The sequence below is a fragment of the Tachypleus tridentatus genome, chromosome 12, assembly GCF_004210375.1.
Source record: "Tachypleus tridentatus isolate NWPU-2018 chromosome 12, ASM421037v1, whole genome shotgun sequence".
NCBI classification, from domain to species: domain Eukaryota; kingdom Metazoa; phylum Arthropoda; class Merostomata; order Xiphosura; family Limulidae; genus Tachypleus; species Tachypleus tridentatus.
In genome coordinates this window covers 12,676,623-12,694,836 of record NC_134836.1, presented here as the reverse complement: position 1 = coordinate 12,694,836, position 18,214 = coordinate 12,676,623, and the positions used below count along the sequence as shown (strand labels likewise).

The following is an 18,214-nucleotide window of genomic DNA, read 5'->3' as shown; positions in this document are numbered from 1 at the left end:
ACTACATTTTGATGCCAAGTTTCTTCATATAAATTGATAAAAAATAGAAGGAAGAGGGTAAAACTTATGTTTATCAGTTCCATCCACAACAGTATCTGTGATCCAGAAATAAATACAACAGATGCTATGTTATGGTACTAACATTTTTCTTTATTCTTTTTTGAAATGGAGTAAGTCTCCAGTCAGGATCATCACTGTCACCTTCACTACCTGAACTAGAAGTGTCTGAAATAACGTCTTCCAGTTGAAAACGTTCTTCTTTCAGACGTGTTACTTTTGTCTGGAAAAGAGAAAAAGACTTATAAAAAAATTGATTTAAAACATGTTTCATATATATATAAATTTCACAATAAATAACCAAAAAAGCTACCTTTTCAGGAATAATTCTGGAAGATTCTGAAGAAAAATCAGGCATAAGAGACATCTTGTTACCTTTACAATGTGCAACAGTAAGTTGCTGAAAAAGAAAAATACACAAGATCATACATTTGTTGTACTACATAACACAGATTATGGTTTACAGGATAATGTTAATGTACAGCAACATCATTCTAAATGTAAACACATTTTACATAACAGTAATTTGTAATTTGGGTAATTTGTCAATAAATCCAAAATTTAGGCAGTTTTCCAAAATAACTTACTTTTTTCAAAGAATCACATTCATCAATTTTATTTTGAAGTTCTTCATGCAAATATGCCAGTCGAGAAATTTCATTTTCCTGCAAAAACATTTCCATTCCTTACATGGTTAATTCTTAAACTACTTGTGTTATGCAACATCACTTCAAGTGCATCATTGTACCTATACATTAAACACATAATTAGAAATTTTAATTCGATGCTTACAAGATTTGAACCAGGAAATACCACAGAAATAATATTATGACAAAAGATACTGACTATTTAATTTGTTCTTCAAATATTAGCTCACAAAAGTAAAACATATATTTTCTTTGTGTAAGTGCCTTAAATATATACTATGAATTTTTACCTTTTTGATAGTTGCCCAGGCTTATACTCATTTTTGCCAATAGATACAAAATAAAATAATATTTTTAGGTTTTATATATACATTTCAATGACCAAAAAATCATAAATTACTATATCACCATCATAAACATCCATTATAATCAATCAAGTTTAGTGATGGAGCTGTAGGTGAAAGGGAAAAAAGAAGAAATTTTGAACAGGCTAAAGATTCAACTTACCAAACAAAGGTTCATCTCAAAAGAAACAATGATGTTATATTTGAAAATGGCTGGGAAGACCATTTGTGGACATTCTGGGCTTTTAATTAGTTATCCATATATTATATATAGATTTTAGTGTATATAAGGATCCATTTTCAAAAACCAAAGGTGGTCATGGACCAATTTGTTTGATTCAGTACATTAGTGATATTTCATCATATAGAACAGATAGGGTTTTTAATTTTATATTCTAGCTTTTAAATATCAGTATCTGAGTTCCTACTTGATACAAAATTTTAGATTTTGTGTTATCACATTAGAAACATCTAATCTGAACCAGTACTGCATTCAACATACCATGTGACAAACAAAAATTTGTTAAGTATTTTTTAAATACCTTAAATTAAGAAATTAAATAATTTATAATATGAAAATGTGAATTATAATCTACAATTCGATACCAAACTTAATAACATACGTTCATAAATCAGTAGTTGAATAAAATTTTGACTGCAAGTCAACAAATGTGACACATGGCTTTTAACCCTTTACCAGTTGCGAAAGGTTTAAAAATCACTGTAAATAGGAGAATTACAGCATCAAAACTATTTTAAAAACTGTTTTTATTGAAATTTCTTCCCTTTTATTGAGATGTACCTCAGCTCTGAAAAAAACAATCTTTCTAGCTGTAAATTATTGTACTGATATGAGGAGATGAGCTTCAAAATTATTTCAATAACTTAAAATTTTCTGAGGTAAATTTTTCCCTATTAGGATATGTATTTCAGCCTTGGAGAATATGCAATCTTAATAAAATGCATAAAATAATTTAAAAATCCAAATCAAATTACACAAAACATTGTTTCACAACATAAGCTGAAAAATTACTTTTCAATACATGTATATACACACACATATCTAGATAATTAAGCTTTCATGCTAAAATGCTAATAAAAAAAGAACAATAATAAGACTTTTTGAACTCAATAAATATTTCATGAGTGTATACTGCATGAACAGTAAAAGCTGGAATAACAAACAAGTTCTGTCTGTTACCTTTGTTTTCTTAGAAAGTGACAAAATTTACTGAAACACCACAATGATACAAAATGTATAGTGCAGAATTACAATATAAAATGTGTAGTAATTTAGTAGTTAATTATTGTTCCATTAAAAAAAGAAAAGGGCATTCAACTTACTTGAAACTTTATTCTCTGAAGAAGTGAAGCTTCCAGTTGTGAAGCATTGGAGTCAATAGTAGCACTTGAAGTCTCTTGCATTTGTTTTAACAAATACAAGGTCTAGTGAAAAAAGGTTTTATATTTTACAGTAAATGATAACAGAAATAGTCTCATTCTAAACAAAGATTACTACTACCATAACATTATAGAAACCTTTTTCTCACCTTAATGGATTTGTGAGAAGCATTAAGAACTTAACAAATTGTCCATTTAATTATTGTGAAATAAATATCCCTTAGACATTACACAAAGTATTCTTTACAATTTGCTACATTTCACACAAACATAATGATAATACATATTAATCATGTGCTTGTATTGTTCCATTGTTTGATTACTTTCAATATATGAAGTAATTTTACACTCACAAACACTTTTCAACCTAAATATTCATAATATAGATTCTCTGTTGTAAGGTTCAACACCTACACAGTTTTTAAGCTTCAAAACACATTATTATTCTTTAATAATAGCATACTTCCCATAACTTCAGTATGTAATTAATCAAACTACTTTAATAATTTTTCCTTTATACAGAATGTTGAAAAATAATTTTGTTTTGCCTCATAGAAATGTTCATACATTTCCAGCTAATTAAAGAAAACCAGCCAGAAAAAATCAAAACCATCAATAGTGTGTAACCGCTTAAATAGCAAGTACCATTCACAAGCTACCCAGTGTTAAAATGAATTAACTGTTGCAACTTATAAAGAAACTTTGTCAAACACCACGCATCATAAACTTTCCATTAATCATTATTTTTTGTAATAATTGAAGATGAATGAAAAGTAAGATTTTTAACTTAAACACACCTTATCTTCATGTTCTCTAGCTAATTTAGTTAATTCTCCTTCATATTTTTTATTTATGTATTCAAGCTGTTGATTTAATTCTTCATTAAGTTTTGTAAGGTCTTCATAATTTCCTTGACACTCCTTATATTTGCTGTCTAGCAAGCAGGAATCAAACTTAGCTGCTGTAGCCTGCAACATAATTAATAACCAGATTATAAAACTCAAATAATATTTCACTCATAACATTTCAAAACAAAAAGCACAGAAACATCCTTAAATAAAATCTTCACAACAGTAATTAATTCAGAAAATTTACATTTATAATTAAAAACTGCTTTTTCAAACCTTATGAAAGCAAGAAGCTGAATTATATGAAACATGGTAATTACTTTTATAGGAAAGAAATGAGTACAATCAAACAACAGAACCATAAGTAAACTTTTTATAAAAACTCCTTAAATCTTGGTTACAAGAAAGGATAAACAAACTTTAAATGCAAGCAATACCTGAAATACATAAATCACATATACACACATATAACCTATAAAGATCTAAAAACATTTCAAATAGCACATACAAAATCAAAAAGCCACTGAAGAGAACACTTGGCTTCAACCATGCTATGGATATTATCCCATCTCTGTTTTGATTTCTGTTCTATAAAAAAATAAAAAGTAAAATATTAAACTAAAAACTACTAGTCAGATTAAAGTATAAATATAAAAATATGTTTATTAAATTGAAACAGTATTGTGTTTGTCAAAATTTCCAAAAGCTATACTGAAACTTATTGCATATTCAGCACTAAAGTTTGAAAATTACAATTAGTGTCACAAAAATAATGTTTCTAATTATTACTGTCTTTCATTATTAATTCTATAGAAGTAACTGAAATTACAGCTGAAATATTAGTGGTATTTGCTATTCAATTGCCATTTTCTGCTGACCTAATTTGTGTTGATGAGCCTTAAATATGAGAAAGTGCAGCTCACAGCAGAAGTTACTGCAAATCAAAGAATGCATCATGCTTCAACATCACAGATATTTTAAATTTTGACTTTGTTGAAAAGAAACCTGTTGCATTATTTTTTAAACTTGTTATTCCAGAAAATTCAGTTTTGTTTTACATATGTATAATAATGTTTATAATAGTGATGTTAACAGTTTAAATGCTTTAGAATTTGCTTAATTTTTTAAACATTAAAAACAGTCAAGACAAAACCTAAGTAACTAAGAGCTATTTAGAAATTTTATCACTGTTTAATTCCTACTTTTGTCACTTAGCATTACTGGCAGATAAATTCATGTTACCTTAATCATCCATCTCTAAAAATACGCCATCCTATTTTACTATAATCGATAAATTCACTAAAACCATTCAATTAAAAAATAAATATAACAGACAAATGGAAAAAATTTAAGAAATTATAATTTCATATGTAAAGTTTAATAAACAAAACAGTTTGAAAAAAAGAAAGTTCCTCAGGATACAAGGTATAACATGGGATATAAAGTGGGCTGGGTTTTGGAGGTGGATGAGGAACTATGACCCAAATTGTGGTGGATATACACTGTCTAGTAGTCTTAACTTCTATTTAAAATACAACAAAAAAAAAAACAGTTTTCACGTTTTTCCAAATAAAGAAATTAATGTTAGAAATTATAGTTTAATAGATTTTAATTGGAACTACTCTTGCTGAATAGAAATAAAACAAAATGATGTAGAACCGACCAAACTACAACAATATCATCTTTTGGAGCTCAAAGTAAGTAAAGATTGTTTGGGTTTATTTTGATATGAAGGGAGATAAATGAGTAAACTGCAGTGCTTAATTACAGTAACAGTAGAGAAGCAATGTTACACCATATCAGAATGAAGCACCTGCTGAATCTAGAGCAGGAGATTCAAATACATGCTAGTAAAGTGAACACAACATTTTTGTCATAATGTGATTAATACTAAGTGTCTAATTCAAACATTATCATACCCCAGATGCAATGAGCTTTTGTGTTACTTCACTATATTTATATTTAATGAATTTACATATTGGTTCAAGTTTAAAAAAACAAGCCAAAACAGAAATAAATTAAACAAAAAAATGCTGCTTTAATTCAAAAGGTCCCTGGGTACAAGCTATAATGTGGGATTGTAAGATGTACCCTAGGTTTTGGAGGTGACTGAGGAAGTAGAGCCCACATTGAAGTGGGGATACATTGTCTGCCAGTCTTAACCTCCATTCACCAGACGTGGGTGCTCAAGCCCTCAATATCCCACATCTATATCACCCTTCACTGCCTGTACACAGTTGTGAGAAAGTGACTGCTTTCCCAAATAAAGAAGAAAATTAATTGAAATAAAAATATGAAAAACAAAAACAAGGAAATAAGGTACTACCATTAGGGAGTAAGTTGAAAACTTACCTCTTGAAATTAGCATTCCAGCCCCCAATATGGTAGAAAGCCACTAATTAACAGCACAGCAAACAAACTATACCAGTATGAAGTGTCCCATCCAGCTACTCAAACAAACTATTATAGCTCCCAACCATTACCCATGTCTACTGTGACTGCCATGTTCTAAACAAGCCTTTATACAGGGTGTTTGGAGAGTCACTGTGCAATTTTGTAATCATATTTTATTCAGTCTATTTCAAGCCAGCAACTAATAGCGGTGTTTAGAAACAAAATAAGAAGGATCCAGGCCTGTATTGATGCCAACGGGGGTCACTTTCAACATTGTTTATAATTGTCATTCATATTTACCTCCTGTATTCTATATTGAAACATGTCTGTTAATAAATATATAAGTGCACAGTGACTTTCCAAACACCCTGTATGTGGCAAGGTATACATCTGCATAAAATATGTCAAGTTGTTAAATGACCTTATTCATAACTAAAAATAATATTAGAAATTTTATGTAAAATTTCTCTGATTCTTATTTCTTTATTTAATACATTCTTGTATTTGTTACAGAATAGTTTCTTTATTAAATCCATTATCTATTAATTTTGTATCAGTATTTCAACATTACAATATCTGAATAATTGCAAAGTTATAAGCATTATAACTTTATTTTTATTTCAATTAATTTCCTTCTTTACTTAGGAAAGCAGTCACCTTCCCACAACTGTCTGCAGGCAGTAAAGAGTGATATAGATGTGGGACATTGTGGGCTTGAGCACACACATCTTGCTTTCCTAATTTCTATTTCTCTATCTATTACTATTCTTTTACTTCTTATATGAGACTGGTAAATGAAGGTTAAGACTGATAGATGGTGTATCCCCACTGCAATGTGAGTCCTACTTCTGCAGTCACATCCAAAACCTAGGGTACATCTTGTAATCCCACATTATAGCTTGTGTCCTGGGATCTGTTAAATTAGTGCAGCATTTCTTGTTTAATTTATTTTTGTTTTGATTTGTTTTTTAAGTTATAATAAATTAATATAATTAGTCATAACTAACTAATAAATAGGTTAAATAACTTAAGTTAAAAACAGTTAAATAATTGTTTTTAATGCAGCCCTTCTTTGTGATTGTGCTTACTTAACTTCATGCATGTGTAAAAATGTAACGGGTTTCTTAATGTTTTTTTATGTTTCAATGACCTTGAGTGTTGTATTTATAACTACACAGTTACTCAAGTGCTTTGTAACCAAATTAAGGAAAATTAATACTGAAAGTGTTATATTTATTAGACATATAAATACTTAGTCAAAGAAAAAACGGTTATTTATTGGTATTATTTGAATAGCACAATTAAAAGTCAAACAAAGTAAATATTAACTTGTTTTGTAAAGATAAATCTTTGATTGTTAACTATCTTACAAAGGTTGAATACCGTCAGAAAATGAATAATTCAAGAAATTATATTTTGATAATATAGTATTATTGCATTAATAAGTAACACAAATGTAACTTCTTCACACAAGATGTAATAGCATTTCATGTTTATGGTTTGCTAAACACTCACTGCAAACGTAATCAGTGTTTGTTTGTTTTGGAATTTCGCACAAAGCTACTCGAGGGCTATCTGTGCTAGCCATCCCTAATTTAGCAGTGTAAGACTAGAGGGAAGGCAGCTAGTCATCACCACCCACTGCCAACTCTTGGGCTACTTATTTACCAATGAATAGTGGGATTGACCGTCACATTATAACGCCCCCATGGCTGGGAGGGCGAGCATGTTTGGCGCGACTTGGGCATGAACCCGCGACCCTCAGATTATGAAGTGCACGCCTTAACGTGCTAGGCCATGTCGGGCCCAATAATCAGTGTCACAACACTTAGGGCATCTATACAACAAAATATATCATATTGACCCAATTATATATAAAATATAAGGCAATCCCCATTTTCAGAAACCATGGTCAAGAACAAATTTACTACCATAACTTTTTTTTTAGGTCCACAAAACCAATACTATAACTGAACAGCTTGCAGCTGGTTTAGTTGCAAAAATTAGCAATAACCTTGAGTGTACGTCTGGCATGCATGTGCAGATAGATGCCACCTAGATGTTTAGTAATGCAACAGAATAACGTAGGGGGAAAGGGCCTGTGGTCGGCCACAATTATGAGGTGACTAGTAATTTTACATCCAAGTCATTAATCAATAAACTATCACATTATAATTGGACCAATACAATATATACAAAGAAAAATAATATGTGGATTGTTCAACCTTATTTCTAATGATAACTACTTTAAAAAATGAGAAATATACTTTGTTGTTCTGTGCTCAGTACCTATTATAGTATATACCAAACATATCAAGTTTTGTTTCCATCTTTTAACCATGAATACTGTTTGTTTGACACACAAATCCAACTGACATGTACAAATAGTAATACTGAAATAAGTACTTACTTCTTATTTTGCATATTACTATAGCTATACCTCGGGCTCAATTTTTTTAATTTTAGGAATTATATTTTGTAGTAATGATCAGATATAATCTGAAAAGGATAAATTTTGTCATTTTCCTTGCTAAAAGTCTCTTTCAGAGTAATTATATTTTTTATATCATCTCATATTCTTAGGATTGGTTTAGTAAAATGAAACTCTTATTCTAGAATTCTTATAAATTATATTATGCTTAACATTTTCCATATACATTAAGTATCTATATATATCTGAACTGTATATTATAAAATAGTAGAAAAATAAAAATGATCTGAAATTGCATTCCATAACATTTAAAGGTACAAGTCATTTAATCTATCATATAAATATTGTTATTTTATTTTCAACTATATTTATATACCTGAATATGTTTTTCTTTTTGTCAATTGTAATTGAGTTCTCTTCTTATGAAAAGAAATTTTGGTGGCATTTATGAATTATGATAACACTGGGTTAATAAAGAAATTGCAGGAAATTAAAATTCATTATTCTTCATTTGTTCAAAAAAATATGATTGTTGAATAGTTGGCTGATTTAACTGTGTTTGTTAGAAATTACTAGTCATGGACTACAACAGTCTAATAATAACCTATTCATAGGATTACTGTTTAATATTTCTAACAAAATTAGAAGTTCCATCTCATAAATCATCTCAATCTCTGCAAAGAAATCACCTGATATGATTGCAACTTTCCATTTCAAATAATAACTGTTAATCTATTTTTTCCTATCACAGGAGTGAATTTGTTTCCACAAATTGAGAGAATAAAATTTAATTGTTTAATCACATGGGATTCATGACAATTTAAAAAAAAAGTTCGTAAAAAATGTAATAAAGTACTATAAGAATGCTACACTCTTTTACTTCAATACATTGATTCTTAATGAAGGATTATTTTAGTTAGTAAATAAAAGTCTTTAATAACAATCTTATACTTTATTCTTAACCCTACTAATTGTGATTGGTGATGTAACAGCTTTTACTATACTAGTGAAAAGTTTCTGAGGGGAGTGTACAATAAAACCTGAGAATGTTCTGTTTGTTATATTTTAGATAAATAACAAAAGTCATAACATAATGCTTATTTTCAAACATCCAGTAGCTTTAGTAATTTTGTTAAAGTTTGCAGCAAGAAATATAAGGAATGGTATTAACCATATTTTCAGCTTATTACAGGCTTCATGAAATTTTGTGTATATGGCATTTTCATACACAACATTTCAGGATTAAAAAAGTAACTTAATCCTAAACTGTTGTACCTGAAGCTGTGTACAACATTAAACAAAAAATAATTGGAAAAAGGTATTTTAAAACACATACAACCTAGATATATAAATGTTTGTCTCACATGAGAATAGTCAAATTCTTGAATGTAATTTATTAATGAGCCCAACAACTAATTGATTAGCAAATCCCATTAATAGCTTAACCCCACTTAGTTCACCATTAATACTTAACACATAGCATTGGTTCACATGCATATTAAACAGAAGTAGGAAATGTGAAAATGGTAGAGATAACAGAAAGTAGGACACGGGTGTGGAGATAAACTATCAAGTACATCTTTTACTATGAAAATGCATAAATGAAATTAAATTATTTTAATTTTTATATTTATAAAACTATTAGCAGATATCAGTGAAGGAGTCAACATGCTTCATAACTGAACTACTATTACATTTTTGCAATTAAACCTATTCTGTGTCCAGACATCATACAGGAGCCACTACTGAACTCCAATTTCATTGACACAAGTGGATGAGAATGGCAACACTTTATCCAGACAAATGCCATTCCAGTTAGTTAATCCTCCACTACCAACTATAATTGTGAGAAAGGGTCTTACTCAAAAATACAAAAATATATCGCTAGTAAGCCCACAACTCATATCAAAGTAATATGTTTGTGTTTTGCACTTTAATTATTTTTATAACAATAATTAAAACTTTCTTGGTAGGGTTGATGTCAGTATTTTAATCAACTCATATGTATTTCATATATTCAACACAAAATAACAATATACATAATGCATACAATGTCCTATAACTATGGCAATCAAACTAGCTTTATAATTAAGTTATATGTGGTTTGAAATAATTCTGTTGGTCTATCAAGGTGACACAGAAATAGCAAAGAATAAACCTATAGGATGAATAATTCATAAACTGTTCTTAAAATAAGCTAGTCTTATAAGGAAGTTAATAAATTAAAATATTCTCTTTTTATTGGTTATAAATATTCCATAAGCAAATGTAAGAGAGAATTAATGACATTGTTTGAAAAATGGGATGTAACAGGAAGACATGAAAGCAAGAAGATTGGGAGACTATAAGCTTCAACTACATCTTAGCAATACCTATACATGTATGTATCTTTTATTAAATGTAGAACTTCAAATAGAGGTAGAAAGAATATCCAAAATGAAAAATTCAGAGCAAAGATGTGTCACATTATACATAGAAGTAAAAACTGTGAATTCATTTATACATTTCTTTTTGAAATTATGAAATCTAAATTTAAATAATACAAATATATCAATTATAAAATGTTTCGATGCCAAGTATATTAATGTGCATTCATAATGAAGTAGTTTAATTCAATTTGAAAGTAGCTATGTAACAAGATCATGAAATCCTCAATCTGACTTACTAGTATCCAGTGTTAGTCATGCTGTCTAAATAAGGTAGAAGATCTAATAAAACTAATTAAATTAACTAAAGTTATAGCCAGAATAAAAACACATGTCTACTTAAACAAAATTCACATTCAGTCAATTATTTTTGTTCTACTGGTGGTATATACTGAAGCATCAGGAAAGTCATAATTATGTAAAAGAAGTAGTTAAAATCTGTCAGTAAATTTTACATAAGAGGTTTCAATGTTTCTAAGTGTAATAATTATTGTGCACCTTGATCAGCATCTAGAATCTTCTGTTGCAGATCAGATATTTGAATGTTGTGAAGTTCTAGTTCATTTTCCAGACTTTTAATCCTGGAAAGAACTCCTCTTTTTTCAGAATCAGAGGCTTCGGGTTCCTGGTGGTCATCACTTACCCGCTTCTGTTCATTGATAAAATAACTATGAGCAACCTTTAGCAAAAAAATATAAAGACAACAGCTTAAGAAAAAAGGAAACAAAATTATTTGTAACACTAATCGCAAATCTTTCCTGTTACTATAAGCCTCCAATTATTGTGGCAAGTTGATCTTGATTTGTATTTATGTAAGAATATAGCATATATATGAAAAACAAACTTGTTCTTCTGTTTTAATCCAGAGAAATAAAACTCAATAACAATGCAAGGTATAAATTTTGAATCTCAAAAAGCAATATGCGCACTAGCCAACATCCACAGAAGGCTATTACTTAGTACACCTGTTGATGAAAAGAATTAGTAATTCATACACATCTAGAAGTTATGCAAATTAAATGTGAAAATTAAGATTAAAAAGTAACATTTTTATTTTTAGCATGAAAGATTCACCTGGTGAAAGTTTCATAAATTCATAACCAAATCTTCAGTAACAATACCTCATTGTGACTAAATGTATTGTGTACAACACTGTTTTTTTCTATAACCTTACCAAATTTTATGAAGGCACACAGAGTAAATACAGAATTATACCAAATACTAAGTATAGCTTCACACAAACAGGGTTTGTGTTCTTTGTAACAAGTGTTATACATTAACATGAGTGTCTCTTGTTCTTTGTAACAAGTGTTACATTAACATGAGTGTCTCTTGTTCTTTGTAACAAGTGTTACATTAACATGAGTGTCTCTTGTTCTTTGTAACAAGTGTTACATTAACATGATTGTCTCTTGTTCTTTGTAACAAGTGTTACATTAACATGAGTGTCTCTTGTTCTTTGTAACAAGTGTTACATTAACATGAGTGTCTCTTGTTCTTTGTAACAAGTGTTACATTAACATGAGTGTCTCTTGTTCTTTGTAACAAGTGTTACATTAACATGAGTGTCTCTTGTTCTTTGTAACAAGTGTTACATTAACATGAGTGTCTCTTGTTCTTTGTAACAAGTGTTACATTGACATGATTGTTTCTTGTTCTTTGTAACAAGTGTTACATTAACATGAGTGTCTCTTGTTCTTTGTAACAAGTGTTACATTAACATGAGTGTCTCTTGTTCTTTGTAACAAGTGTTACATTAACATGAGTGTCTCTTGTTCTTTGTAACAAGTGTTACATTAACATGAGTGTCTCTTGTTCTTTGTAACAAGTGTTACATTAACATGAGTGTCTCTTGTTCTTTGTAACAAGTGTTACATAACATGAGTGTCTCTTGTTCTTTGTAACAAGTGTTACATTAACATGAGTGTCTCTAGTTCTTTGTAAAAAGTGTTACATTAACATGAGTGTCTCTAGTTCTTTGTAACAAGTGTTACATTAACATGAGTGTGTTCTTGTTCTTTGTAACAAGTGTTACATTAACATGAGTGTCTCTTGTTCTTTGTAACAAGTGTTACATTAACATGAGTGTCTCTTGTTCTTTGTAACAAGTGTTACATTAACATGAGTGTCTCTTGTTCTTTGTAACAAGTGTTACATTAACATGAGTGTCTCTTGTTCTTTGTAACAAGTGTTACATTAACATGAGTGTCTCTTGTTCTTTGTAACAAGTGTTACATTAACATGAGTGTCTCTTGTTCTTTGTAACAAGTGTTACATTAACATGAGTGTCTCTTGTTCTTTGTAACAAGTGTTACATTAACATGAGTGTCTCTTGTTCTTTGTAACAAGTGTTACATTAACATGATTGTTTCTTGTTCTTTTTGTAACAAGTGTTACATTAACATGAGTGTCTCTTGTTCTTTGTAACAAGTGTTACATTAACATGAGTGTCTCTTGTTCTTTGTAACAAGTGTTACATTAACATGAGTGTTCTCTTGTTCTTTGTAACAAGTGTTACATTAACATGAGTGTCTCTTGTTCTTTGTAACAAGTGTTACATTAACATGAGTGTCTCTTGTTCTTTGTAACAAGTGTTACATTAACATGAGTGTCTCTTGTTCTTTGTAACAAGTGTTACATTAACATGATTGTTTCTTGTTCTTTGTAACAAGTGTTACATTAACATGAGTGTCTCTTGTTCTTTGTAACAAGTGTTACATTAACATGAGTGTCTCTTGTTCTTTGTAACAAGTGTTACATTAACATGAGTGTCTCTTGTTCTTTGTAACAAGTGTTACATTAACATGAGTGTCTCTTGTTCTTTGTAACAAGTGTTACATTAACATGAGTGTCTCTTGTTCTTTGTAATGAGTGTCTCTTGTTCTTTGTAACAAGTGTTACATTAACATGAGTGTCTCTTGTTCTTTGTAACAAGTGTTACATTAACATGAGTGTCTCTTGTTCTTTGTAACAAGTGTTACATTAACATGTTCTTTGTGTCTCTTGTTCTTTGTAACAAGTGTTACATTAACATGAGTGTCTCTTGTTCTTTGTAACAAGTGTTACATTAACATGAGTGTCTCTTGTTCTTTGTAACAAGTGTTACATTAACATGAGTGTCTCTTGTTCTTTGTAACAAGTGTTACATTAACATGAGTGTCTCTTGTTCTTTGTAACAAGTGTTACATTAACATGAGTGTCTCTTGTTCTTTGTAACAAGTGTTACATTAACATGAGTGTCTCTTGTTCTTTGTAACAAGTGTTACATTAACATGAGTGTCTCTTGTTCTTTGTAACAAGTGTTACATTAACATGAGTGTCTCTTGTTCTTTGTAACAAGTGTTACATTAACATGAGTGTCTCTTGTTCTTTGTAACAAGTGTTACATTAACATGAGTGTCTCTTGTTCTTTGTAACAAGTGTTACATTAACATGAGTGTCTCTTGTTCTTTGTAACAAGTGTTACATTAACATGAGTGTCTCTTGTTCTTTGTAACAAGTGTTACATTAACATGAGTGTCTCTTGTTCTTTGTAACAAGTGTTACATTAACATGAGTGTCTCTTGTTCTTTGTAACAAGTGTTACATTAACATGAGTGTCTCTTGTTCTTTGTAACAAGTGTTACATTAACATGAGTGTCTCTTGTTCTTTGTAACAAGTGTTACATTAACATGAGTGTCTCTTGTTCTTTGTAACAAGTGTTACATTAACATGAGTGTCTCTTGTTCTTTGTAACAAGTGTTACATTAACATGAGTGTCTCTTGTTCTTTGTAACAAGTGTTACATTAACATGAGTGTCTCTTGTAACAAGTGTTACATTAACATGAGTGTCTCTTGTTCTTTGTAACAAGTGTTACATTAACATGAGTGTCTCTTGTTCTTTGTAACAAGTGTTACATTAACATGAGTGTCTCTTGTTCTTTGTAACAAGTGTTACATTAACATGATTGTCTTCTTGTTCTTTGTAACAAGTGTTACATTAACATGAGTGTCTCTTGTTCTTTGTAACAAGTGTTACATTAACATGAGTGTCTCTTGTTCTTTGTAACAAGTGTTACATTAACATGAGTGTTTCTTGTTCTTTGTAACAAGTGTTACATTAACATGAGTGTTACATTCTCTTGTTCTTTGTAACAAGTGTTACATTAACATGAGTGTCTCTTGTTCTTTGTAACAAGTGTTACATTAACATGAGTGTCTCTTGTTCTTTGTAACAAGTGTTACATTAACATGAGTGTCTCTTGTTCTTTGTAACAAGTGTTACATTAACATGAGTGTCTCTTGTTCTTTGTAACAAGTGTTACATTAACATGATGAGTGTTCTCTTGTTCTTTGTAACAAGTGTTACATTAACATGAGTGTCTCTTGTTCTTTGTAACAAGTGTTAGATTAACATGAGTGTCTAGTTTTTGTAACAAGTGTTACATTAACATGAGTGTCTCTTGTTCTTTGTAAAAAGTGTTACATTAACATGTGTCTCTTGTTCTTTGTAACAAGTGTTACATTAACAAGTGTTACATTAACATGACATGAGTGTCTCTTGTTCTTTGTAACAAGTGTTACATTAACATGAGTGTCTCTTGTTCTTTGTAACAAGTGTTACATTAACATGAGTGTCTCTTGTTCTTTGTAACAAGTGTTACATTAACATGAGTGTCTCTTGTTCTTTGTAACAAGTGTTACATTAACATGTTCTTGTTCTTTGTAACAAGTGTTACATTAACATGAGTGTCTCTTGTTCTTTGTAACAAGTGTTACATTAACATGATTGTCTCTTGTTCTTTGTAACAAGTGTTACATTAACATGAGTGTCTCTTGTTCTTTGTAACAAGTGTTACATTAACATGAGTGTCTCTTGTTCTTTGTAACAAGTGTTACATTAACATGAGTGTCTCTTGTTCTTTGTAACAAGTGTTACATTAACATGATTGTTTCTTGTTCTTTGTAACAAGTGTTACATTAACATGAGTGTCTCTTGTTCTTTGTAACAAGTGTTACATTAACATGATTGTGTCTTGTTGTTTTGTAACAAGTGTTACATTAACATGAGTGTCTCTTGTTCTTTGTAACAAGTGTTACATTAACATGAGTGTCTCTTGTTCTTTGTAACAAGTGTTACATTAACATGAGTTCTCTTGTTCTTTGTAACAAGTGTTACATTAACATGAGTGTCTCTTGTTCTTTGTAACAAGTGTTACATTAACATGATTGTGTCTCTTGTTCTTTGTAACAAGTGTTACATTAACATGAGTGTCTTGTTCTTGTTCTTTGTAACAAGTGTTACATTAACATGACATGTGTCTCTTGTTCTTTGTAACAAGTGTTACATTAACATGAGTGTCTCTTGTTCTTTGTAACAAGTGTTACATTAACATGAGTGTCTCTTGTTCTTTGTAACAAGTGTTACATTAACATGAGTGTCTCTTGTTCTTTGTAACAAGTGTTACATTAACATGAGTGTTTCTTGTTCTTTGTAACAAGTGTTACATTAACATGAGTGTCTCTTGTTCTTTGTAACAAGTGTTACATTAACATGAGTGTCTCTTGTTCTTTGTAACAAGTGTTTATTAACATGAGTTGTTCTTGTTTGTAACAAGTGTTACATTAACATGAGTGTCTCTTGTTCTTTGTAACAAGTGTTACATTAACATGAGTGTCTCTTGTTCTTTGTAACAAGTGTTACATTAACATGAGTGTCTCTTGTTCTTTGTAACAAGTGTTACATTAACATGAGTGTTTCTTGTTCTTTGTAACAAGTGTTACATTAACATGAGTGTCTCTTGTTCTTTGTAACAAGTGTTACATTAACATGAGTGTCTCTTGTTCTTTGTAACAAGTGTTACATTAACATGAGTGTCTCTTGTTCTTTGTAACAAGTGTTACATTAACATGAGTGTCTCTTGTTCTTTGTAACAAGTGTTACATTAACATGAGTGTCTCTTGTTCTTTGTAACAAGTGTTACAGTGTCTCTTGTTCTTTGTAACAAGTGTTACATTAACATGAGTGTCTCTTGTTCTTTGTAACAAGTGTTACATTAACATGAGTGTCTCTTGTTCTTTGTAACAAGTGTTACATTAACATGAGTGTCTTGTTCTTTGTAACTTTGTAACAAGTGTGTAACAAGTGTTACATTAACATGAGTGTCTCTTGTTCTTTGTAACAAGTGTTACATTAACATGAGTGTCTCTTGTTCTTTGTAACAAGTGTTACATTAACATGAGTGTCTCTTGTTCTTTGTAACAAGTGTTACATTAACATGAGTGTCTCTTGTTCTTTGTAACAAGTGTTACATTAACATGAGTGTCTCTTGTTCTTTGTAACAAGTGTTACATTAACATGAGTCTCTTGTTCTTTGTAACAAGTGTTACATTAACATGAGTGTCTCTTGTTCTTTGTAACAAGTGTTACATTAACATGATTGTCTCTTGTTCTTTGTAACAAGTGTTCTTGTTCTTTGTAACAAGTGTTACATTAACATGAGTGTCTTGTTCTTGTTCTTTGTAACAAGTGTTACATTAACATGATGTGTCTCTTGTTCTTTGTAACAAGTGTTACATTAACATGAGTGTCTCTTGTTCTTTGTAACAAGTGTTACATTAACATGAGTGTCTCTTGTTCTTTGTAATAAGTGTTACATTAACATGTGTCTCTTGTTCTTTGTAACAAGTGTTACATTAACATGAGTGTCTTTTGTTCTTTGTAACAAGTGTTACATTAACATGAGTGTCTCTTGTTCTTTGTAACAAGTGTTACATTAACATGAGTGTCTCTTGTTCTTTGTAACAAGTGTTACATTAACATGAGTGTCTCTTGTTCTTTGTAACAAGTGTTACATTAACATGAGTGTCTCTTGTTCTTTGTAACAAGTGTTACATTAACATGAGTGTCTCTTGTTCTTTGTAACAAGTGTTACATTAACATGAGTGTCTCTTGTTCTTTGTAACAAGTGTTACATTAACATGAGTGTCTCTTGTTCTTTGTAACAAGTGTTACATTAACATGAGTGTCTCTTGTTCTTTGTAACAAGTGTTACATTAACATGAGTGTCTCTTGTTCTTTGTAACAAGTGTTACATTAACATGAGTGTCTCTTGTTCTTTGTAACAAGTGTTACATTAACATGAGTGTCTTTTGTTCTTTGTAACAAGTGTTACATTAACATGAGTGTCTCTTGTTTTTTGTAACAAGTGTTACATTAACATGAGTGTCTCTTGTTCTTTGTAACAAGTGTTACATTAACATGAGTGTCTCTTGTTCTTTGTAACAAGTGTTACATTAACATGAGTGTCTCTTGTTCTTTGTAACAAGTGTTACATTAACATGAGTACATTCTTGTTCTTTGTAACAAGTGTTACATTAACATGAGTGTCTCTTGTTCTTTGTAACAAGTGTTACATTAACATGAGTGTCTCTTGTTCTTTGTAACAAGTGTTACATTAACATGAGTGTCTCTTGTTCTTTGTAACAAGTGTTACATTAACATGAGTGTCTCTTGTTCTTTGTAACAAGTGTTACATTAACATGAGTGTCTCTTGTTCTTTGTAACAAGTGTTACATTAACATGAGTGTCTCTTGTTCTTTGTAACAAGTGTTACATTAACATGAGTGTCTCTTGTTCTTTGTAACAAGTGTTACATTAACATGAGTGTCTCTTGTTCTTTGTA

General features: G+C 30.1%; 1 protein-coding gene across 3 annotated transcripts in view; it reads right to left on the bottom strand.

Annotated features, from left to right (window-relative positions):
• The window catches only part of Klp3A (kinesin-like protein 3A), a 143,953-nt gene that overhangs the window by 27,730 nt on the left and 98,009 nt on the right, over positions 1–18,214 (bottom strand). For 2 of the 3 annotated variants that reach the window (XM_076472338.1, XM_076472340.1), the window contains exons 17-23: positions 11,047–11,197; positions 3,806–3,885; positions 3,247–3,417; positions 2,393–2,494; positions 645–722; positions 371–457; positions 143–298 (exon numbers count right to left, since the gene is read on the bottom strand). In XM_076472338.1, the coding sequence (XP_076328453.1) occupies positions 143–298; positions 371–457; positions 645–722; positions 2,393–2,494; positions 3,247–3,417; positions 3,806–3,885; positions 11,047–11,197 (825 nt within the window). The remainder of the gene's footprint in view (positions 1–142; positions 299–370; positions 458–644; positions 723–2,392; positions 2,495–3,246; positions 3,418–3,805; positions 3,886–11,046; positions 11,198–18,214) is intronic. The other variant, XM_076472339.1, reaches the window with a different exon arrangement.